Raw genomic sequence first — 26,124 nt, 5'->3', positions numbered from 1 at the left:
ACAGGTTCAATAATTAAACAAAATATTCAAACGCTCTTTTTTTTGTATGTAATTAAACTGCCTCTGTATGTGCTCACAGTAAATATTCAGCATACATTATTTATCTCAGTGTTTTTATTGGTCAAGATTTTTGACAGCCTCTAACACATATTATGTGGTCCAGTAACTAATTCACAATCATTCAACATTTCAACAAACACGGTTTGCATTGATGGACAAACACATTATTTATGGAGGGAGACATTTACAGTAGCAAGGTTGGTCTACATGTTTCCTACAGCGCTGAGAAACTCCTTCTCAAACTGGGCTATAACCAGTAGCCACTCCACGATACAGACAAACAGACAGACAGACAGACAGACGCACAGATAAAACTGAGCTGAACGTGACACAAAGTTGTGTCTGACTTAAAATAACAGTGATATTTGGTTAAGGGGGGGGCAGCACATTGAATTCATCTGACCACACTCACACAGTATGCTTACATGCACAAACAGGGCATTCACACACACACATACTGATATATATAGATATATATAAAGGGCCAACATAAGGAATTAAGACATCTATGTGGTCCCTCTTAAGAGAAGCTGGTGACACATGAGGGGGGAAAGCCATTTTAGGCCAGTTTCCTGTGATGAACATCTCTTTAATCGCTGCTCGATGCCGACCCCAAAAGCAACCAAATATTCTGCTCAAAATAACCATCAAAACCTGGGCCCGGATTTATCAAACTGCTGATTGATTTTTGGACTTTGCCACAGTACAAATCCTTCATGTTTACTTGCAAACTTAGGCATAAAAGCTATTAATCATTTACTGTAACGATGTTCCAACATTTTAAAAGAACGCCAGAGGTAACAGCCGTGCAAACAACAAGAACAAAGCTGACATTGTGTTTGCTATCAATTTCCATGCATCTTTATGGTCTGAGTTTGTTGTCAGTTACAATTCCTCTGATGTCTTACAGCAGCAGAATGTCTTTCCTGCTTTTTGCATCCATGTCATCCAATTTCCTGTAATTTAATTCCTATTTAATATATATATATATATATATATATATGTAACCTTTTTTTATAGCCACTTTAAATGCTTGACTTTGTTTAGCTCTATTGTGTTTGTTTTCTTGTTTTTGTTTTCTCACATAACTCATCAAGTAAAGTTTTTTTAGGTATCTCAGGAAGCACTGCACTCTGTCTATTCAGGACATGCTCTTAAAGGGACAGTTCACCCTCAAATCAAAAATACATATTTTACCTCCTCTGTGTGGTGCTATTTATCAGTCTAGATTGTTTTGGTGCGAGTTGCAGAGTTTTGGTGATATCAGCCATAGAGATGTCTGCCTTCTCTCCAATATAATGGAACTAGATGGCACTCAGCTTATGGTGCTCAGGGCGCCCCCATTTTTTTTTTTTTTAAACCTAGCAGCAATGTCTCTTTCCAGACATCATGAGCTGGTTGCTCAAGATAATCTACAGATTTTGTTGTGAGCAGTTTTATGTAAAAAAACTATTTTCTTTCAACCGAACTACAACTGCCAAACATATGCACATACAATCACTTGCACTAGATGTGCTCCTTTATCCACTGCTCATTTTCATTCACTGCTACTCATTATTATTATTATTATTATTATTATTATTGTTACTTATTGCCGTGTCTTGTATTTTTGTACTTATTTTGCATGCCTAGTTTTAAAGTTTTAAGTTTTTAAGTTTAATTTTTGAAATCTTTAATCTGACTCTTTCCCCTTGACTGCTGTAACACTGGAATTTCTCAATTATGGGATCAATAAAGGTGTATCTTATCTTACCATGCAGGAGGAAGCATGCACTTACTAATGGAGGAGAGGCTTGTGACAGCACGAGATGTAAACACTTATGGCATCCTCCTCGGCTGAGCTGTTACATTAGCTATCTCAGTGGTGCTAGTGAGCTAGCAGTAGATGCATGCTTCCATTTGCATGGTGAAACAGTTGGCGGGTGTAGTTCAGTAGAGAGAAAATAGTTCCTACATGAAACTGCTCACAACAAGGTCTGTGGATTATCTTGATTAACCAGGTCATGATTTCTGGAAAGAGACATTGCTGTTAAGTTTCTCAAATGTATTTTTGGCGCTTTGAGCACCACAAGCCGAGTGCCATCTAGTTCCATTATATTGGAGAGAAGGCAGACATCTCTATGGCCGATATCTCCAGCACTCTGCAATTCACACTAAAACAATCTAGACTGATAAACAACTCTAAAGGTAAGGAGACAAATGTGTATTTTTGATTTTTGGGGTGAAGTGTTCCTTTAAGGGCTTGTTTATGCTTAACGTTTGATATGTATACAGACACAGTTGGAGCATTCTGTCTGTATTCTGCCTTCATTTTGTCCATTTATGCCAACATAAAGGACGCATGGAAGTATGAGGGCAGTGACGTTTACAAAGTTTGAAACAGGCCTATCTATTTTCACACACAAAGGGAGTATAAATAAGGCCTAAAGGTTACTCCTACACTTAGCTGTAAGCTGTTTGCTTAATAAATGTGTCTCATTCTTCACTTTCAGCAGACTTTTTTTTTGCATTCTTAAGTGTACTTCTCAGTTTGATAAATATGGGCCCTGATCTCACACACAGTGTCCCTGTTTCCCCCCCATGAACATATAGGTGCTATATTCAAGTTCAACAGGCTATAAGTATTTTGGGATTGATTTTAAAGGAAAATAAAATTACAAAGAACAGCTTTAATGTTTTTTTTTTCATAGCACGTTTCTCTCTCTAAAGCAGTTTTCATGTGGCAACATCCACAGTGCACTCACCATCAAGCCACCGTAATGAAACAAAACCACATATACTCTGTATTTTATAAAGACAATAAAAACCTTTTATCACAATTAAGCCTTTTGTAGAAAATGTACATCAGAAAAATATGCAGGTGCATCCTCATAGTAAATAGTGTCTGTTTACATCATCTCTTCTTTCAGGTTGTTTTTTGTCATATACAGTATAAAGTCTCTGAATATTTACCACATTTATAAAATAGACAACAACAGCAGGGGGAGTAGAAGAGGAGAATCAGACAGTGTCTCTTTTTTTTCCTGTCTCTAGATGGCAGAAGCTTTGTCCCTGTTGATGAAGAGGGTCTCCTGGCAGAAAGGGTTAACCAGGACCACGCTGCTGCCGCTGTAGTCTCCATTAGGGGGTAGACAGGTGTCATGATCCTGCAAATACACACGCAGGAAAAAAACAGTAAAGGGAAAGCAGTGATTCATGATTCAGGGCTCACCATTAAGGCGACACGCTGCAGTCTACTGTGTCTAAGTCTCTCTACGGGCAATAAGCACTAGTGTGGGAGCGCACAGAATTAAATATGGGTTTGGTGCACCCTGGGGCTTTTAAGAAGATGGTGAACAAAGATATCTGACAAAGCTACATGAGCAGAGATAGAAAAGGAGGCGGAGGGGAAGATGTAAAAGGGAGGGATGATGTAGAAATGCTTGTTGATGGTGAGTCAGCAGTAATAAGGCAGTGCTGGAGGAGGGAGGTGTGAAAATCTAAATGATTTGTATTATGAGGCCATTTTATCAGCGAGATCCGATCAAATCAAACTAACGCTGTCATTTCGGGGTTTGTGATCATTTCGCCTGGAACACTGTCATTTACCTAAAGCATCAGGAGAAGCTACGGCTGCTGATCTATAGAGACAGGTAAAACAGGGAGGGAAACAACACCTGGGTGTCACCAGGGGCATCCCACACATGATCCAACCTCAGCTTCCCTCTCCTGACGCCCCACAGGCAGAATGCAAATACATCAATGGATGAGGAATAAAAGAAAGGAGACACACAGTGAAAAACTCACTGGAAAGAAACTGATGAAAAAACATGCAAACATAACAAAACACTAGTCCCTCAAATGAAATGTGGAGGAAGATGAGGCAGAGGGCACATTTAGTCCTAACTGAACAATGACACCAGTGTTATACAGCACCACTTCCACCAGATGGAGCTGTAATGCACTAAAAACTGAGCTGATGCACCTGATCCAAAACGTATCTGGTTATTTTTCTCAGTATGAAAGAGACCAAATATAATTAGAAAATTGGCAGAAATAAACGGGGGCTGAACGAAAAAAAAAAAAAATCAAATGATTCATGGAAATGATCTGAAGTTGCATATTCACATTCTCAACTACAAAAACAGCCAATTAGCAGCATGTCAACAGATTTATATGAGTTTTCAAACTAACATGAGACCAAAGACCTTCTTCAGGAAGTCTAACTATAAGCTGGAAAACTTTACAAAAGCTCAACATCCAGATTATTAATATTGGTGCTGGACATAAGAACATGTCAAAGTCTGCACATTAAACAAAGCTCCCATAAAAAATGACCACCAAGCGACAGCTCAAGCATCAAGCTCTTCTTTAGAATTGGTGGAAATTTATATATGTTCATGGGAACATGATCTAATCCCTGGACTCTATTTCTCCATATAACTATAGGTTGAATAATTAAATATGAACTCAGAAATCCTAACAATATAGAGCATGCCAAACACAGAAAAACATAAGCAGTGTTAACTGGAATGTGATGTTACTTTATAGCCTTTGTATTTAAAAGCTGTGCCTAAAACACCCTCAGCAGAATATTCTTGACAAACTGACTAATGATCTATTATTCTAATCATCACCATAAGGTCCAAGTTTCTACTGCAGAACATTACTTGCTAAAGTAATTTTTTTTGACCTGCCACTGACCAAACTCTGTACAGTTTGAATGTCAAATAAATAAATAAATAAATAAATAAAAAAGATCACTTTGTAGTTATTAATTTAACTGCTCAATTATATTTTCTTTAATTTTATCTAACATTATGGTCTAAATATTATTTTAAGCCTTCTCTCTACACTGCCTGGTATGCAGTTCTGGTGGAAAATACTAAATCCTGAAAGATTTTTGCCCCAAACATTGAAAATTTTAAAATATGTAGTCAAAAAATCCAATCCAACTGTGTAGAATGTGTGTAATCACATAATGTCTCCACCTCTTGATATCATAAAACCCTTCAAATTCCCTGAAATATTACAGAGGACATGACCCATGTGTCCTAATTGGTAGCTACCTGTTAAACACTTAAAGCTCTTTTATCAACTTGTCACAAGTTGTATGGAAGCCCATTTTCACCAATGTAATGAAAAAAATAAAAATCCTGCAAGTCATTATAATGAGAAATGTTCTCAAAATAATAACATATTTATCTCAAAATAATGAGAAACTTTCTCAAAATAATGACTTAGTATTCTTCCTCATTATTTTGGATACAAAGTTATTACTTTGCTAACATTTCTCATTATTTTGAAATATTAAGTCATTATTTTGCTAAAGTTTCTCATTATTTTGGATACAAAGTCATTATTTTGCTAAAGTTTCTCATTATTTTGAGATACAAAGTCATTATTTTGCTAAACTTTCTCATTATTTTGAGATACAAAGTCATAATTTTGCTAACGTTTATTTTGGATACAAAGTCATTATTTTGCTAAAGTTTCTCATTATTTTGAGATACAAAGTCATTATTTTGCTAACGTTTATCATTATTTTGAGATAGAAAGTCATAATTTTGCTAACGTTTATCATTATTTTGGATACAAAGTCATTATTTTGCTAATGTTTCTCATTATTTTAAGATACAAAGTCATAATTTTGCTTTTGCTAACGTTTCTCATTATTTTGAGATACAAAGTCATTTTGCAAACGTTTCTCATTATTTTGAGATGTTAAGTCATTATTTTGCTAAAGTTTCTCATTATTTTGAGATACAAAGTCATTATTTTGCTAAAGTTTCTCATTATTTTGAGACACTAGGTCATTATTTCGAGAAAGTTTCTCATTATTTTGAGATACAAAGTCATTTTGCTAAAGTTTCTCATTATTTTGAGACACTAGGTCATTATTTCGAGAAAGTTTCTCATTACAATGGTTTTCTTTTGTCACACAGAGGCTGAAAGGGGCTTCAATACAGTTGGTATAAGGTTTAAAAAGTGTGCTTGTAAATTAAATTGAATTGTTTTCCCTTACTGTTTTAATTCAGCAACATTACACATTCGTAATAAGAGTACACTGGTGTACTGATAGGCCAATACTTTCATATCCCTTTACTAGATGTGAAAAACGAACTCCTAACAAGTGATTTTAATAGATTCCCTGCAGGGAAATTCTCTTTTTGCTTGTTCCAAAAAGCATCTCTGTAAATCGTAGTAATACAGTGTCATGCTTCAGCAGGCCTCGGGGCTTGCTGACAGGGGAGATTGAACATGGATCCTCTCGTTGTTTCCATACTCATTAAAACCATTCTGCTGACTGATAGTGAAACATCAAGTAAATGTCCCTCCACTTCTGTGTGCAGTGCTGTGCACTAATAGAGTCAGTGTGCCAGTGGTTCATACCTCACTCTCCAGAGTGTGTATCTCTCTGGGCAGCTCCACAGCGTGTCTGCTGAAGTAGTCCATGGTGATGGCGTTGTTCCAGTAGCTGAGGTTGTTCTCTTGACTTGACGACTTCTTCTTCCTCTTCATACAGCACACAGTCAAAAGCACAGCTAGAGCGGGCAGAGACAGGGAGGGAAAATGAGGGGTTAGTACAGAGACTGGAAGAGCTGCTGCTTCAAATAGCCTCTGAAAGCGCCCACACAAGCTGCTCAGGTAGAGGCTGTCATGTTCCACAACAACATGCCACTGTTACAAGAAAAATACCATCTTGAAACATTGTTTGAGATGGCGATTCATGGTGTGCCTTGTAGTCATTTAGAGCTATCTAAAACAATAAAACTGTCAGCAGTCTCTCAGCAGGAAATCACACAACAAAATAATTTATTATGAAAGGGGAAGAAATCCTTATTTCTCTGTCTCCAACAGAATGCAAAAAAAAATGTGTTTTGCTTAAGGTGCAACTCTACTACTCTATGATAAATACTCTCTTGTCCTTGCTGTTGTTATGCTATTGCGCTCTCTCCAACTTAATACAACAAGATGAAGCCCTGAAGGTTGTCTGGAGGCTGTTAAAAGGTATTCGGAGAAATGAGGGAGATCACTTTCTGAAGCCAGTGTAAACCAGGAACATTGAAGAAAAGTAAATGTGAAATAAATAAATTACAGTGATTTATTACAAAATACCTCTACTGTGACCTTGGGTGAAAGTTTCCTAAATGTTCTAATGCATAGGATTTCGGGGGATATATTGGCAGAAATGGAATATAATATAGTAAGTATGTTTTCTTTAGTGTATAGTCAAATGAAAATAGGAAATCGTGTTTTTGTTACCTTAGAATGAGCTGTTTGTATCTACATAGGGAGCGGGTCCTCATCCACACAGTCGTGTTGCACTGCCATGTTTCTACAGTATCCCAGAACTGTCAAACTGAACGCTAGAGCTTTATAGGGCTATTCGCATTTTTGCGTCCTTCACCATAATTAACAGCCCTGGGAAGACCCGAACAGAGTCAGAGAACTTCTTTTGTGAAATCACCTGGTCCATTTGTTTTGGAGAGGAACGGACCTCTGCGGATAATTCAGCTCCTGGTAAAAATGTCCTAAACAATAAACAAATCCTAACTGGGAGTTCATGCTTAGCACATGGGTGAAGTTTCAGCTGGTTGCAATCTGCAGTCATCACCACTAGATGTCACTAAATGCTACACACTACTCCTTTAAAGGTCTAGTGTGTGGGATTTAGTGGCATCTAGCAGTGAGGCTGCAGATTGTTACCAACTTGAAACTTCTCCCGTGTGCCAATCGTGTAGGAAAACTGGCCCTATCTAGAGCCAATGTTTGGTTTGACTGCTCTGGGCTACTGTAAAACATGGCAGACTCCATGGAAAAGGCCTTCGCCATATGTAGAGACAAATGCCTCATCCTTAGGTAACAAAAACACAATAATAATTAGTTTCAGGCGACTATTCATGAATGAAAGATCATTGCTTGCACAACACTGTGTATATCGATCTAAAATGAAAACCGTATTAGCTCGAACATTCATTCTTTTGCTGCAGAAAGCTAAGGCTTCTGTACTCTGGGTCATCACATTGTACTCTCTTAATGATGTCATTACGTTACCTTAACTTATATGTGATGCAAAACTGAAAAAGTGAAGGAATAAATGATGAGTCTGGTGAAACTAGTGCCTTTACACTCTGCTGATTAAATAAGCATATCTCAAAAACTCAACAATATGTACGGTTCAAATAAGTTATGGAGTGTTGAGAAATGTTTTGCTCATGTTTTTACATTTAGCAATCTTTGTGATTAAAATGATTTGCGTGTTTATTTTGTAAAATTTGATTTAAAAAAAAACATCTATTTTTTTCTGTTTTTTAAATTCATAACACAATTTCAATATTTTTATCAATTATTGTGGTTTATTGACTTAGAAAACCTTTTAGTTTGGGTTGTGCAGATTTTAGGGATTTGAACCATTTGAAGATACTCCAAGATATGACATCACAATGGGCAAAAATACCAGTGTAGGCATTGGTGGACCATTGCTAGTGCAGGTCTAGATGGGTTTTAAAGGAAGCATTTGACATTTTGGGAAATACTTTGCTTTCTGTCAGAGAGAAACATGAGGGGGCGTTGGCTTAGTGGATAGTGCTGGCGCCCCATGTATAGAGGCAATGCCTTGCTGCAGCGGTCGCGAGTTAGACTCCGGCTTGCAACCCTCCGGCTTGCAACCCTCCCACTCTCTCTGTCTCCCCATTTCACACTGTCCTGTACATTAAAGGCACCCCCCTCCCACCCCAAAAAAAAAGATCTAAAAAAAAGAGAGCAACATGAGAAGATTAATAACACTCTCAGATGTCAGAGTAGTATGGATTTTCTCTCTGCACTAAAGCAAATGAGCCAGCTTATCAAAATGTACAACTAATCCTTAAAATAGATATTTTTTTTTATGATAGTAACATTAATAGGTTTTAACTCAAGGTCAGCCAAACTCATTACATTCATTAATTTCAAGCTGCTCTAAAATTACTCACAGCATGACGACACAGGCACACTGATGGCCAGCACGATCCACACAATGTCCATCTTGCTCAAGCAGATGGTCATGCGGGACGACGGGGAGTCAACGGTGGGGCCTGAGCTGTTGCCAGGCGTCCAGGGGTCCTGGGTAGTGGCAGGCACCTGCCGGATCAGGAAGTTCCCGCTGGCTGTGGAGGCGGGCTCTGAGATGTTCCCCTGACCTGGTGTGTCCTCGACTGAGCTGCCGTTAGATACCATCCCTCCAAGTGCAGTCACATTCCCCAACGTTTGTGCCACAGGGGCACTGTCTGTGCCATTACCTTGCACCACCTGACCAAGAGTTTCCTCAGTGGTGGTCTTGTTGGATGCAGTGTAGTTGTCTGGGATAACTGTAGGATTCTGTGTGTTGAGGCCGAGCACAGTGGACAGCGCTGGAGTGGACGCGGCGGAAGTTAGATTCTCGGGCGGGCTCTGGACTGGAGTGACAGACCCTTCCTTCGGCTCTAGCACCAGTTCATGAGTGGGGGGCTCACTCACTCCGTGCACCTCCCTCAGGGTGATGGCATGGTGTGCAGCCAGCTCTGGGGCGCCCCGAGCATGCTCCCTGAGTTTCAGGCCTGCTGCAGGATCAGCATTCATCGATGAAGAGGAAAAAGAGAGGCGCTCATGATCTGGAACATGCTTCGAGCCAGAGTCGACACGTTCCTCCACACTCAGCTTCTGAGGCTCTATGTGGTGTGCAGCAAGCGTGTCTCCTCTGTTTGATCCAGAGCTGGACAGAGGAGCTGGGGGGTTTGGAGCTCCTCTGGCAGTAGATTCCACATCTATATTTGGGACCGCTGTGCTGGGAGATGTAGGGCTGCTGCTGCTGCTGGCCTGGTTAGTGCTGACAGTAACTGGGTTATAGACTTGAGGTACCCTGACCAATTTGTGCATGTGGCCTTGGTTTACATTATCAGAGCTCAGCTCCGGGGGCTGATTCACATGAATGCTCACAGTGTTTGGGGTCACGCCATGGACTGGAGAGTCGTCATAAGCCAGGCTGGAAGATTGGGTCGTGTGAAGCAAGGCCAGAGGGTGGAGGGCGACAGTCGGGAGGATGATGCTTGAGGCCTGGGTGCCTCCTTTGGATGACCATTCTCCGCTGCTGGAGCCTTCCTGATGCCAGTCGTGTGGGGGAGGTTTGGGTGCAGAGAGGGGGCTGCTGTGGGCGGCTGCCATGGAGACAGAGTCCTGGGATGTCTGGCTGAGATACGGCTCCTGTGCTGATGACACCAGTCCTACTGGCAGTGCTAGGAATGCTAGAACACCTGTAGAGAAAGAGATGGACAGTCCATGATTAGCACATAATGATGCAGAATGTCATTTTAGCTTCATGCTTTATTGGATTATTTCTCTGTATGTGTGTATTTTCAGCAACTTTAAATCATTGCTCTCGAGGATCCTACAAAGCAAAGCTAGAAACCGACTGTTCAAAGAGACGTGTAGCCTTGTCTCGCATTCATTATGTGTCTCAGCCTTTAATCTACTGAACCGCTGTGTTTAGTTTAACTAGGTGAGCGCTTTATTAACTGCATTATTCACTAGACGAGTTGCACTGTCTGTACCCGTGCATGCACCAATGGCTTTGTTACTCTGCAGAAATTCTTAAAGGGCTCACTCTTTACCGAGGTTTTAAAATAACAAGCAATTATTTGATTCCAATCTCTACGTAACACTGAAAAAAGTACCTTAGTGGCACAGTTCATACATTTCCAATGCAGTTTGACTTGTTTTAATCATTTCCAGTATTTTAGAATAAGATGTCTTGATGGATCGATGGAAAATGCATTTGCAGCCAGTGAAATTGTCACTTGCTTCATGCTCAACACCAGACAAAATGACTTGTACAGATATTTTTACAGTGGACAGATTCATGACAGTCATAGTGTCAAAATAGGCCACTTAACATGCTAAAACCATCTCAGAGAAGCTGACAGATTCACTTTCTCAGGCTCAATCCCATAAGGAGGCTGTGTAGTGACAAGCCATTAGCAGGTGCCTGTGGGGAATATTGGTCCTATTATGTTATCCAGACATAAAGTCATAGAGGGAGAGACGTGCAAAGGCTTATTAATTTCCCCTTTGCTCCCTCCCTTTCATCCCTTATTGACACTGTTAAACACAGCTAATGTGAGACATTAGTGGAGCTCCCACAGGGCCGTTTCTATGTGTTCAGCTGAGAACAGAACATGCAGTAAGACGGAGCTAATATTAAATAAATCCTTGTCTGAATTAGGGTTATGTAGCATGTTGTTGCAGATGGTGTGAGAATGAATTTTCAACAAACTCCATGAAAAGAATCCAACAATCCCTTATGTTGTCTCAATAATTTTCAACTTCCAAACCTGTCTGTGGCACTCGTGCATTCATTCCTGCTGAAGATGAAAATTTAAAGGCTCAGAAATTTCCTAAAACAGATATTTTTCAGCAAACTTTACCCTAACAGCAATAAATAGTGCATTTGCTGGGGACTATTTTCAGATATGGAGTCAAAACATATTTGGTTTGCTACTGAGTGTCTATGGCTGCAGGACAGTGTACATGAGAGTGACTAAAACAGGGTGCCTACAGGTACCAGACACTTACATTTAAAGCTTTTTAAGACCTTTTCAAGATAATTTCAACAAAACTTAAGATTGTTTTTTTAACAAATCCTTAAGTAAGTATAGCCTAAAGGTTAGCAGTATGTAGTCCAGTGCAGAAGTAGGTTTGTGCAAGTATAAAGTAAAAAGACAGTATTAGGTTCATAGTTCAAATTTTTTTAGGTGGGGTTGTGTGAGGTTCTTATCCACAGTCAGTGTATTACCTACAGCAGATGGTGGACATGCCCCCAGTTTGGAGAAGCAGACAGCAGTACCACCACGAAAGCTAAGCAATGGACTGCTGTAGATGAGGGCAGCAGGAAAACATAAACATAAACTACTTAAAAAAAAACAAAACAGTAAAACAGTAAAAATGTACGCTATATTAAGAATATTCTCACTGCTTTACCTTGCCACAGACAGCCCTTTCTGACAGGGAAACCGTTAATGGCTCATGCATGGTCTTGTCAAAGCCACCAGACTCAATTGACAAAAACGGTAATTCTAGCCTGCTGAACACAGGAGCTGCTGGTCTGTTGCTGCCTCGACCATTTAGTTTGTTTGTGTTATTGTGTGAGACTGGTGAATCCGAACTAATCCCTTTAATCACCAAAGTCACACAATAACACAAACAAACTGGCAGTGATAGACCAGCACCTCTTGTGTTAAGCCAGGGTAAATTACTGTTTTTCTCAGTGGAGTCTGGCTTTGAAGAGAGCAATTTTACAGCTTCAGTTCCTCATCGAAAATAAATCTCTGGTGGCAAAATAAAACAGTGACTTTTTTGAGTGGCTAAAATACATGTTGTTGCTGCCCCCATCCACTTTGGATTTTTACTGCAACGTCATTGTAACAGCGTCTTGGAAGCCCATGAGGGTTGGGCACATGTAAGTGTGCCTGACACAAAGTAAAAAAATCAATCCACCCACAGCAGTACATTGCTTAGGTTTCTTTCAATGGAAGGTCTGTGACACAGACGAGAAAGAGATATCGGGCTTTGGATGCTCAGATTTTTTAGAAGGATCTATTCATTGTTGTTCGGCTCGTTACATGGGAACTGTATTGTTTCATAAAAATTTTGAAAAGCAAGAGTGATAGAAAAAAACACAGAATGTAAAGCCACCACTGTGACCTACATGTCGTGGCCATCGTTTAACTATGGTGCTCAGTAACTATGGAAACCAAGTTTCAATTACCAAGAGGGGAAGAGGAGAAGGAGATTCGAGAATAGGTGAGAGAAGAAATCTGTTGAACGTGTTGAAAGAAAAGGGACAGAGTGGGACAGAATATTTCAGAAAATGGTGAATTTTAAAAAACCAACAAGCCCGGGCAAGTCAATATCAGACATCTCAAATTTATTTGACAGAGAAAGCTTTTCCACCCTCTTTCCTCTTTGTTCACCAGGGGATTTAAAATACACCACAGCAGAACCCCAAAGCACTGACTATTTAAACTGAGCCTCTGAATCATTAATCATATTCCTCCATACTCAATCACACAGACTACCAGGATAGAGGGTCCAGGCCCTGTCTTCCATTAACCAAGCCTGTCACGTCTCTAATCCACGGAGCCCACTCCAGACTCATATCTGAGGAGATAACACACATGGCCATCCTTGATTTATGACTGCTTGTCTCTCCTAAGATGATCCTTTAGGCAGGGAAATGGAACACAGATAAACCCAAGCTATCAAAGCTTAAGTATCTGGACTATTGTGGATTGTCTGTTATGTGAATGGTGGTCACATTAGGACAAATTCATCTCTTTTGAGATGTGCACAAGACATTAGGGACTGTTCATTATTTATGAGGGGGAAGGGGGAGGTGCAAAACAGGGTGGCTGTCAAATAATTTTTCAGCACTGGGGAGGAACTTGTGTTTTTATTTTGGCTCAGGGGAGGGGCATAAAACTTAAAATGGTTGTTTGTATTTATTATAAATATCCTCTGAACTCACAATCCCACTGGCAGGTTTGAGAGGCATCTTTTCTTTTTAAAAAAATCACCAAAATCACATAATTATCAAAGCAAGAAACTGTAAAAACAGATTTTATCTTTGGATTTTTCAATGTTTTTCCTTGATCACTCTGTTCTGTAAGTCTCATTTAATTTTGGCCAAAAATAAACCGTTTGCACTAACCACATCCTAAAAAAAACATTACATTCTGAGCACATGCATGCATAACAGTAATGAAAAACCAAGCTTTTTCTAACTCGAGGATCTTGTTTTCAGCTTTTAACTTTCAAACATCAAGGGGTAAGTTTTGAAATCTAGCTGTTTGCTTGTTGCATAGGCTCCAATACCTACATCTGTTGTGAATATTCATAAAACTATGGCTACTCATGGTGGATGGAGGGTCATGCAGGGTCATACTTTTCACAAATTACTCTATAGTGAAAACAGTACATAAACAAAAACACAATACCAAAGTGAGAAAACAAGACAAAAGAATAATAGATAAAAGCATTGTTATGACAAAATCATAGGTATAATCTATCAAATACTAACTTCAGTCTCAGTATTATTTGTGTGAGGAGATCAACAACCCATGTGTACGTGTCCACAAAAAAAGATTTGTAATCCCACAAAAATATTTTGCAAATATAAAACAGATTTGCAGAGACACACAAGCAAATTCCAAAATTAAAAAAAAAAGACTCAGTGTGTGTAAAATGCAAATTAGCAAGTGCAGAATTGAGATTCACAAATATGTTTTCAACAGTTGTAAATGTTAAGAAGATAGTTAAAAACTTTTTTCATTTATTTGTAAATTATTTAAATGTATTCACAGATATTTTTTTACGCTTTGGAATTTGTTTATTTGCAGCTTGCAAAATGGTTTTGTGAGTTTACAAACCTCTCTTCTATTTGTGGAAGGTGTTGGGTGCTGGGGGAAGGTGGTAAATTTTTATTAACACACGGATTGTGGATCTGTTCACACAAATGACAGTAATATAATAATAACAATACTGAGACAAATCTGCAAGCAGATTAGAGTAATAATTCGTTTAAAAAAAAGGAGGTAAAAAAGATATCAGAGGCCAATTAAGAGTAAATATGTTAACAATGTTATGGTCTGGATTGAGTCTAACCTTCAAACAGTACCATAACCTGACTGTCACAACCTGGCAACCTGACACTCTGCCTCTACTAAATAAAACATATCACCCAGAGTCACTTTACAAAGTTATAATGTTCATACTAAATACTCTGATTTGTCCGGCTGATCAGAAACACAGCATGAGACGTTTGGATTCACCCTGATCTGTAACCAACATGGAGATTAATATTCAGTACGGGACTTTGCAGTTTAGTTAGATCATGTTTTATTAAAGATCACATCTAAAATGTTAAAGGGCTGAATCTGCTTTTTAAGTAAGCTTGTACTCAGATGTCTGACTGCTCATATATTCATTAGTGTTGAATATGAGTGAGGATAACACAGGCCTTTCTGCATGAAACACTGTGTTTACTTCTGACATTTATTAGTTTATTTTGTGTGTGACACTCTTTATTTGACTTAAGTATTATGTCTATTATTGAGGGTTATTATACCAAGAGTCGTATGACTCATACGAGAACACACAATGTAGAAAATGAACAACCTAGTGTTAACGAGAGGATTAAAGGAATACTTATCATTTGTATATCAATTACTCACCCCATGTTACCTTGAATTTGTGAAGAAAACTTTGTTTTTTTCACATGCCTCCACGGTGAATGGAGAATCATTAAAAAGGCTAACATTCTTCATGAATTTAAGTCATCGGGGACCACATTTAACAACAGCAAAGTCCCGCTTGATACTGCATAAAACCCTTTGAGACCTGCAGTACCGCTGGTCAGGGTTTCCCCCCACACAACAGGATATTCAATTGTAACTAATGAACATATACTGGCCACAGCCACACTCCTCATGTTAACTCTTCTCTGCGTTTTATGTATGCTTATTAGGCTGTGTCCCCTGCAACTGATCTGCCACATCTGCTAAGGTGGGGTGGGGTGGGGATCCTGATTGGAGCAGCACCTGGTCGGCCTCTCCAATCCAGAGGGTACAGCTCAGGATCTAGAATATAAATGCCTGGCCAGCATCATAGTCTGTGCGGCCGGAATTTTTCCACCCACCAGTGTGCCTCTTACTACTGCAGACATTTCAAGCTATACTGATAGTTGTTAAATTAGTTCTTTGATTAAACTAGTATTGAGGTACTTGTTAAACTACCTGGGGGACTGGGCATGGGTAGTTTTAAAAGCTAACAATACAAACACGCAGCATTATTTGCTTTGTTAGAAACACTGGGTGTAGGGGTGCTGTTTCATCTGTTTTGTTTATTTGTTTGTTTTCCACCAAGTAACTAAGGATAGTTAGGTTTCTATTTTCACTTTTGGTTTTGTTTAGGTAAGGTTAGTAACTCTTATTTTAAGAGTCTTCTTTTGGTTATATTTCTTCCTCTGAGTTGAACATGCACCCACAAGCCTTTTTTCCTTCGTAGTCTGCCTCACATTTTTGTTTGTATCAGGTGTCCAAAAGTATCTGGTTTTATGCACGCAGTAACTTCCGAGGCTGAAAAATGAAGCCAATAGGCCCGTTTCCACTGAAGAAGTTCCTGGTACTATTTGAACTACTACAGGAACGTCCTCTCGTTCGGCCCTCTCAACCGCCGTGTCTCCACTGAGTGGAGTACGAGGAAGGTTCCTGTAAAGTTACAGGCTCTGGATGTGACGTAATCGTTGCATGACCATTTTGACCGGGGCGACGTAGGGACGCCGTTAGCCGATAGCGGTGTCTGTAATAACTCACTAAATGGCCCGTGAAAAAAATATTTTTTCCAGCGGATGTCTTAGTTACAACATGATTGAGCTAACTGGAGTAGTTTCATGTCGTATCCAACAACGGGAGGCTTTTAACAGATGACGTCCTGATGTTAGCTTTGCTGCTGCTGTTAGCTGATGCTTTCTAGACATCGTGATTTCCCAAAACCAAATAAATACCACACATATCAACACAAAACTGCTTTGCTAGCTCAATCATGTTGTAACTAAGATATCCCCTGGAAAGAATATTTTTTTCACAGGCCATTTAGTGAGTGTTTTTACATGGCGGCGGAAGCTATATAAAATGAGCTAATCCTCGTCTGCTGAGTTTTAAAAATGCCGGCTATTTTGTTGCTTTCTGTTGACGTCACATCCCTCCTTGAGTATATCCAATCAGCACCAAGTAATCCCCAAGCCCCAGCCAGGAGTCTTTCGGGGCCATTCTGAGTACCTACCCCGAGGCAGGGACTTGTTTAGCCCCAGTAAAAGTTCCGGAACTCTGTCCTTCGGGGGTGGTTCCTGCGGTGGAGACACGCACCAACAGCCCTGGCCCCGTAAAATTACCCCGAAGTTCCTGCGGTGGAAACGGGCCTAATGTGGAGGTGCTAAAAACTGCAATTCATTGAATGGCCACTAGAGGCTGGCTCCAAAAAAGAGTAAATCCCCATAAACCGCCATGTTAAAATGCCCAACTTTATAGCAGCAATAAACATGTCTACAGCCTGGTACAAAAAACGGTTTGGTCTCTAACGGCTAATTCTAACATTCATGACAACTGTACAGGGGTGAATTTTTTTCTAGAAATCACCCGTTTGCATTTTATCAAGGCCAGAAGTTACGCATATTTATGGGCGGGGCTGCTTGAGTGACAGACTGTTTGCATGGCGTTGCTACAGTCTCTAAGTCCAGTCCACCCCTCCTTCCTCCACAGCTCCCACCTCTCGTCTAAATATGGTCACTTTTGGCTCCAAAAACCCAACGTCAAACTCGAGGCTTCAAAACCGCAGTCCACAAACCAATGGGTGACGTCACGCCAGCTACGTCCATTATTTCTACAGTCTATGGTTTTATGTAGCTTCCCTTTCCTTTTACGAGCTGGTTTGTAACAACTATGTTCAATACTTCAGCTTGACTGATGTTAAAAAAACACTATCAACATACCCTACACCAGAGAAAAATTGGGCAAGATGATCTTTAGAACCATCAACAGAACCGGGGCTTTGCTGACGGCTGTCAGGAAGGAGGAATCGGCCCCAAAATCGGGTTGATTCTCTTTAATAGGAAAACAATGCACGGGACATGGAGATGGAATAGCATGTCCAGTGGCAACAGCTTACTTCATTTTCAGAACATGCTAAAAGCAGGAGTCAGCAAAACCTACTTAAAGCAAACCAGAGGACAGAGAAGAGTCACTCCTAAATACTAAAAATATCCATATACAAGCTATCATGCCATTGTAATGCGTTTCTCACTGTGATTATTTGTTAACAGGAATCTATTTTGACCCAAACAGCATTATATTGCTAAATTTGTATGTGTGTGCAGGATTACATAAGTATCTGTGTGTTCTTTCACATGCACTGTGTTGCACGCTGAAGCAAATGGGTGTAATTTGTCACAACAGCTGTGCGTCTGGCTGATGGAGTGAGAGCGTAAGCAGGGTGAACGCAGACAGAGAGCCCGGCCCGGCCCGGCCTCCACAAAGACATGCAGCGGGGGAAGCAGGCACAGCAAGTGAATTAACCAGAGAAATGATTGAAAAGGCCTGAGAAGTGAATTGAGCTTTATGAACATCCATTATTGAGTTGAGGCACGGGGAAGAACATGAGAAAATTGGATGGAAAAGGGAAAGAATAGCAAGGTTGGACAGGGTCTTAAAATGTGCAACAAGGAGGCCAGAGGTGTAGTGGCGAGTGAGCGGGGGAGATGTGTAGGTGTTTCATCAGTGATAAGACATGAACAAAAGCAAAAAGGTTGGATTAGACACATTAGAGCAAGGACCAAAAAAGGACACTCAACACAGTAGAGGAAAATAAGGTGAGAGGTATGAGAATATAGGAAGGACTTCTTAAACATTTGTCCTGCTCAGCAACACTCGTCTACTCAGCATGATCCTATTCAGCATTGTGCCTATTGGCTATTTTTGACTGGACATGATATTTTTTTTCCTCACAAACACACAAAAACAGGTAACGGCCCTGTGTGTATAAATAAGTATGTTAAAAGCCATCCAGAGATGACTAGGAGAGCTTGCAGTGGCTGTGCAAGTGGTTCTCAGCCTTTTTCATGTCAAGGACCCCTAAATTGATAGACATTAGGTTACCAGACTATCACAGGGCTGACACATAGAGACAGACAACCATTCATGCTCACATTCACACCTCAAACCAATTTAGGGGCACCATTAACCTGCATGTCTTTGGACTGTGGGAGGAAGCTGGAGAACCCAGTGAAAACCCACGCTGACACGGAGAAAACATGCGGAGACCACACAGAAAGGCTCCAGCTAGCTGATGGATTAAAACCTGGAACCCTCTTGCTGTGAAGCAACAATGCTAACCAGTTGGTATGGTGATTTAAACCAGAATTCTATAATTGTCAAATAAAGTTGAGGTGACAAGTGTGGAGGCAGTTAAACCTATGATCAGAATACTCACTCTCATGACCAAGGGCGTGGTTTTTTTGGTCAACATTTGGGAGGGACACATATTAAGCGAAGGGTCTGAGGTCTGAAATTCTGAGCATCACACACTTCTTTTCCTGCATTCTGATGATTTTCTTGCCACAATTTGTGACTTTTGTGCATCAATTCATGGCGGAAATGTCATGGTACTTCCTGCTTCAACTGTGCATAGCTGCTTCTTCTTCTGTCCGTTTTATGGCAAATTTCAACCATTGCTTTTGAGGTTGCATACAGCCACTATCTACTTCAACGAAAGCATTGCTGCATCTATGAGTCACGCTTCAGAAGTTGGTCAAAATAAAAGCACTACTATTAATCTACGCCTATGCTTATGGGTCTTATTTGGGCACTTGCATTGGAATCACTTTCCCATTTTTCTTGGGATGCCCCGGTGGTTGAGAACCACTGGCCTGTGCAATGACGGTACAACCTCATTGGTTCACTAAATCTGTTTCTATTGTTCTTAGTTGCCTTAACCTTTTATTGATACATTAATGATACCTTTAGCCTGGAAAGTCCTTGAAAAGTCATTGAATTTGATATTTAAGAAGGTGTGGGAATGCTGTTGAAAATGTGCACAAAAACAGGTGTATAGAAACACACCTATTGAATCAAATTCTCCTTGCCTGGACTGGAGGGTGACACACAGCTTACACTGTTATCACTCACACCAACCTGTTGCTCTCACTATCTTTATCACCCAGCTGATCACCTCAGAATAGCACATGCTAATATCCTGAAGACAAACAACGTCCTGGGTGAAATTACTATGAGATTATGTCCCCATTTATTTGACTAATGCTGCCTGTTTTCCATTACCTAAGCTCAGGGTGTATGGAGGGAGTGGCAATTTATGCAGGAGACCTGCTGAATTAGGGCTCTTTTGAATGCATAGGAAGCTGGTGACATTCGCTGAAGTCCTCCATTGATGCCATCGGGGACATCAATAAATCATGTTGCAAAGCAGGATCCTGCGCACTGATCCAATGCAGGCTTTGTCCCACCAATCATTCATTACTAGACTCAATGTCAGGGGACAGGGGCCAGAGCGCCTGTCACTGAATCTAAAGTTACACTTGTGGTGAAATAAAAAAACAAAACATTTACTCCTGCTGATGAAATTCTGTATGAAACTTTTGCCATGGATCCAATCATATGCTGAGACTCCATTCCAGAAGAACCATATTGTTCAGGCACACTAATCAATCATACTGGAGCACTTAGTGTGTGGTATGCAGGCTATCAGTGCTTATGCACTACCCCCGGTGCATGATCAATCCTGAGGAAGGGGGGGAGCTACCCACTGCCGTGGAGGGTAGGGAAATTTATCTTTCTTTCCAGGGGTCACCTCATGCTCCATGCGATGGAGAACGATGTGGCTTGAATGCACAGTGACAATCTGCCTATGAAGCAAGTGCTGGAGCCCGGCCGGTTGTGTCGCATCATCAGCGGGCAGCTGGCGGTGGCACTATTCGAATTGGAGGCTCGACAGGAAGCCAAAAATAGGAGCTGCAAAATCATCCATCAATAGGGCTCGTGACGGTTCGTCAGGCTGTACTTCTGAAGTGTTACTGCTCTGTCATCTCCCTGCTCAGGCAGCATGACGGGGAATAAAGGAAGAAATGTGTGTGTAAAGGGAACAAAGTGCAGACGTCCAGTGAGAATCTGGCCAAGGTCACATGTGGAAACGAATGAAAGTGAAACACAATGATAAAAGCTGCAGTAAGATTAAACATCTGATAATATAATGATGTCCAGTATTAAAGCTTTACCACCCTTTTTATTATTGCTCTGCATACTTATAAAATATTTACAGAACTGTTTTAATTTTAATCTTATATTCTTGTTGTGCAGGGACCACAGATAAAAAATAGCCTTTTACTTAGTTCTGACATATGTACAGTTGTTTTATTAATGCTTATTAATGTGCACTGCCCCAGTTAAATTAATTAAATAGTAAATAAATAAGATTTCATGTTTAATTGTATTTGCTTCAGGGGGTAATGTCCAAGCACAATAACAACCTGGATCATCTGCACTTTAGAGGAAGAAGATAAAATGAAAAATAAATTGGAATGATTAATTTACAAACTGTTCCTTCTTTTCTGAGACATTTACATATCAAACACTTATTGCAAAACAATTGCCACAGAAAATGATGGCATTACATGTTTTTGCAAACAAAGGGTAGATTACATTTGCATATTATTATGTAGCGGATGCATTGACACATTATGTTTCAACAATGCTGTGGGTAACACGTGGCTAGGTTTGGGCACAATAACCACTTGGTTATGATTAGGAAAAGATCATGTTTTGGCTTAAAATACCCGGCCTTGGGGCACAATCCCCAGCGGTAAAAGGACGATGTCACGGTAAAAAACACTGCTTTTCATGGCAATAATCCCCGCTAGAAAAACAGTGATGAGTCGCTAAAGATCATCCGTGACACTGCGATGCCACACAGCTGGTTCAATATCAGCAAAGCTTCCCTTTATATTCATTGTCTTGTGTGGCGATCAGCAGTGATGTGGTGGTTCACTTTTACACTGTGATCTGTAGCCTATAGTTCGGCTTTAGCTTCTAACTATCTTTGTCTTTTTAACCTGTTGTTGCTGCTGAGTCAGTTTGACATCCTGGATATATCCTTCAAACACAGACTGTAGACCCCTCTGTCTGCTTCTCTCTGGAATCGCTCTTTCATTTTTCCAAAAATTTGATAATATTTCTTCAGAAAGTGCAGTTAATTACAGTGTGGGCTCCATGCTTACTCTGACAGCTTGACAGACCACCACAAAAGGACAGGGCTTAGTGGAAGGTCAATTTGAAACTTTTAGGGTTCACACTACCCACTCAAATGCAACCTAGGCCTGTTCCAAAAACTTACATCAGCTCAGAAGTATCTTGACTTATGGAGAATATTGGTAACTTGTCATCCTGAGTAGGTGGAGGTTTTGCATCAGTTCAGAACAGGCGAAGTAAATGTATATATGTTTGTATGTATGTCATAATAATTTTTCTGTAGGTATCTGACAAAGCTCGATGAAGACCTCCATGCGATCAAAACAATTCTTTTTAAACTGTATTTTAAACTTTTGTTAGTTTTCCAGCACCTGTAAAGTTTTTTGATGGATTTATCTGACTTATAAAACTAGACTGAAGGTGTCTGAAAAATAATAGAAGCAGTATGTGTTGATCAACAAACATGTCAACGTGTCCTTGAGTTAGACACAAACCCTCTGCCTACACTCACAGTTAGCTGCTCTGGATAAAATCATAAACTAAATGCCTCAGATGTAAATGTACAAGAACTAAAGGGAATCGCTGTATGTCCTCCTCATTATCTAAAAGGATAAACATGCATTACTGCTAGTTTGGAAGCTCCAGGGCATTGAACCAATAATTAAGGATGTCCTCCTCACCACCAGCCGGCCCTCCATGGATCACATTTAGCCTCGTTTATGCTAATCACAACCACTCCTCAGCAGCAGACAAACCTCCATGGGATTCCCCCTCAAATCCCCCGGGGCAAATGGAGAAGGCTTTATCTCCAGTGCTCATCAGAATACCAATGAGCCTTTATCACATCATACTGGCACACACACCACGGCTCTGCTCCCTAATACAAAATGAATTCATATCTCACTTTCGAGGATAAAGGCTGACAGACCCAAATCAAAGTAATCATAAGCCTTAAATGGGGAGTTTTGTTGAAGGTAGCCCAAACCTTTAATTTTAAGCTTTGACGTGCCGTCAGAGACGAGCCGCAGAAACAGATCAGATCCATCAGCTTCAGGCAGACAAAACCTTTTATCAGCAGCCTGACTGGAGAGCTGTCTGACTAACTGCTGCTAAGATTGGATTATCACGCCTGGACAGAGTGCTATCGGCCTTGACTCACTTCAATGGACCCACTACCAACAGCACTACTACAGTACAATTACAATCTGTACCATTAGCACTACCACTACGAACATTAATACAACTAATGGTACAACTATAGTACTCTGACTATAAATACCTGTACCATTATTACACAACAAATAGCAACACTACTGCTGCTGCTGCTGCCACTACTGCATACTGATGAAATTTACTGCAAGTCCAACCACTAACACTACTACACCTACTACTATTACAATACCCCTATTACTACTTTAGTACAAATATCACTATTTCTGGAAGTCCAATTACTAAAACTACTGCTACAACTAATATTCCAAAAACTAATGCAACTACTTCAACTACTACTGCAAGTCCAGGGGCTAACTCTACTATACGTACTACTGCTACCCCTACTACTACAGCCTTTAGTACAAATATTACCACTACCACTTCTGGAAGTCCAATTGCTGGTTAACACAACTGCTACCACTACTATTGGTGCTACTGCTACCACTACTATTACCATAATACTAATATCACTTGAACTACTACTACAAGTCCAACTGCTTAACACTATCGCTTCTACCTCCATGAGTAGCCTACAAATATCACTTCTACTAGAACTACTAGGGCTAGTACTACTACTGCCACTTCCATGACTACTACAACTACCACAACCAGTACAGATATCACTCCTACTACCTATGGATGTCCAATTTTTAACATTACTGCTATCACCAGAACTACTGCTTCAAGTCTAACTGCTTACACTACCACTGCTACTTCTATGACTACCTGTACAACTAGCCTACTACAGCAAGTAGTACAAATATCACTACTACTGCAAGTCCAACTGCTAACATTAGTACCTCTACTACTACTAATACTATTACAGCCATTAGTACAAATATCACTACTACTTCTGGAAGTCCAATTACTAACACTACTGCTACCACTATATCTTAAAAACAAATGCAACTACTACTGCAAGTCCAGCTGCTAACACTACTATCTCTACTACCTCTGCTACCTCCACTATTACTACTATTAGTACATGTATCATTACTACTGCCTCTGCAAATACACTGCTAGTTAATAACACTGCTGCTACCACTACAACTGGTGCTGCTAATGTAAGTACACTACTAGAGCTACTTCCATGACTGCCTTTACAATTAGCCAATGACAACAATTAGTATAAATATAACTGCTACTGCTACAAGTCCAAATGCAAACACTACTACTGCTACTGCAACAATTACTACAAATAATCATCACTACTACTACATGTCCAACTGCTAACACTACTGCTACTACTTCCATTCTTCTTCTTCTTCTTCTTCTTCTTCTTCTTCTTCTTCTTCTTCTACTACTAGTCAGACTGCTAACACTGCTAGGCTACTGCTACTTCCATAGCTACCTCTACTACCTACATCAATCATTAGTACACCACTATTAAGCCTACTATGTAGTTCTGGAATTATATATTATCATAAGTGCTAATATCACTTTCACTACTACAGTCCAAGTGCTAACACTACTACCTCTACTACCATTACTACCTCCAGTATTATTACAACCCTTAGTTAAAATATCACTACTACTGCTACAAGTCGAACTGCCAACACTACTACTACTACTACTTCCATGACTACCTCTTCAACTACTACTACCACCTGTCAAAATGCTAACACTACTACTACTACTTACATGACTACCTCTTCAACTACTACTACCACCTGTCAAAATGCTAACACTACTACTACTACTTACATGACTACCTCTTTTACTACTACTACGTGTCCATGTCATTGGTTCGACAGCCCATTGGTTCGACATCCCATTAGTCCGACTGTCCGCGGTGCTGAACAGCTCACGGCGGGCGTATGGTGCACCGCGACCGGCTTGAGGCGGAGCAGGCTCACGGCTTATGTGTTTGCCACTTTCTTTTTCATTTTAACCCACACCATGATCTTTTCCTGACCCTAACCAAGTGGTTTTTGTGCCTAAACCTAACCAGACCTTAACCACAGGGCGTCATGATGATTTCGGAACGGACTTCGGAACAATGAGTTTAATATGGTCGGAACAATGGGATGTCGAACCAATGGGCTGTCGAACCAATGGGCAGTTCCCTACTACAACAACAAATATGCTTGCTACAACTATTACAAGTCAAAATGCTAACACTACTACCTCTACTACCATTACTTCCTCTAGTACTGCAACTATTTGTACAAATATAACCATTTCTTCTACTACTAGTACGAGTCAAACTACTAACACTACTAGGCCACTGCTACTTCCATGGCTTCCTCTACTACCTACATCAGTCATTCGTACATCAACACTAGGCCTACTACGTACTTCTGGAATTACTACCATAAGTACTAGTATCACTTTCTCTACTTCTGCAAGTCCAAGGGCTAACACTACTAGCTTTATTACCATTACTTCCTCTAGTACTCCTACTCTTCAATTTACAACCCTACTGCTACCACTTTTACCACTTCCATGATTACTAATATCACTTTAACAACTATGGCAAGTCCAACTGTTAACACTACCTCTACCTCCATTATTACAACTACTTCTTTCATCATTAGTGTTAATATCATACTGCTACTACTACTACTAGTGCTAGCATGACTACTACTAATACCAGTGAAATTACTTTGGGAGCTTGAGTTATTGCTGTAGACAAGGTTAGACAAGCAGTCATGATTTTGAATGGGAGGGCCCTGAGCTGTACTTCTGGGGCTTCAGCCCACTTGCACCTAAGCGTAGGCACTGTTCTTACTACTGCTCATCCTCTTCCTCTTCCTCCTGTCACTGTGACTCACTTGTTGCAGAACAATTTAAAAAAACGGATGTGTCATTCTCACCACATCTTTGTGTCTAGTTTGTAACTGCATACGCTTCACTACAAAACATTTTAGTGTCAACATTTGTTGTTATTGACAGCCAAGGTTGTAGAGAAGAAAACAAAACAAGAACTCGGTGGACAGCTATAAAAACTGGATGAGTCAGGTGGTCTCGTCATCCACTTCACCCTCAAAGGAAACAAATGCTTTCCCTTCCTGTTTCTGTTTGCACTCATCTTTCTTTTCAGTGAAAA

General features: G+C 40.2%; 1 protein-coding gene across 1 annotated transcript in view; it reads right to left on the bottom strand.

Moving 5' to 3' along the window:
- Nucleotides 1-1,037: 1,037 nt before the first annotated feature.
- The window catches only part of tmem108 (transmembrane protein 108), a 70,788-nt gene continuing 45,701 nt past the window's right edge, over nucleotides 1,038-26,124 (bottom strand). The window contains exons 3-5 of the mRNA XM_078162560.1: nucleotides 9,015-10,310; nucleotides 6,433-6,584; nucleotides 1,038-3,206 (exon numbers count right to left, since the gene is read on the bottom strand). Of these exons, the coding sequence (XP_078018686.1) occupies nucleotides 3,090-3,206; nucleotides 6,433-6,584; nucleotides 9,015-10,310 (1,565 nt within the window). The 3' untranslated portion in view covers nucleotides 1,038-3,089. The remainder of the gene's footprint in view (nucleotides 3,207-6,432; nucleotides 6,585-9,014; nucleotides 10,311-26,124) is intronic.

The sequence above is a fragment of the Epinephelus lanceolatus genome, chromosome 20, assembly GCF_041903045.1.
Source record: "Epinephelus lanceolatus isolate andai-2023 chromosome 20, ASM4190304v1, whole genome shotgun sequence".
Lineage (NCBI taxonomy): Eukaryota > Metazoa > Chordata > Actinopteri > Perciformes > Serranidae > Epinephelus > Epinephelus lanceolatus.
Note: the sequence above shows the minus strand (reverse complement) of the source record. Positions and strands in the feature narration are given on the sequence as shown.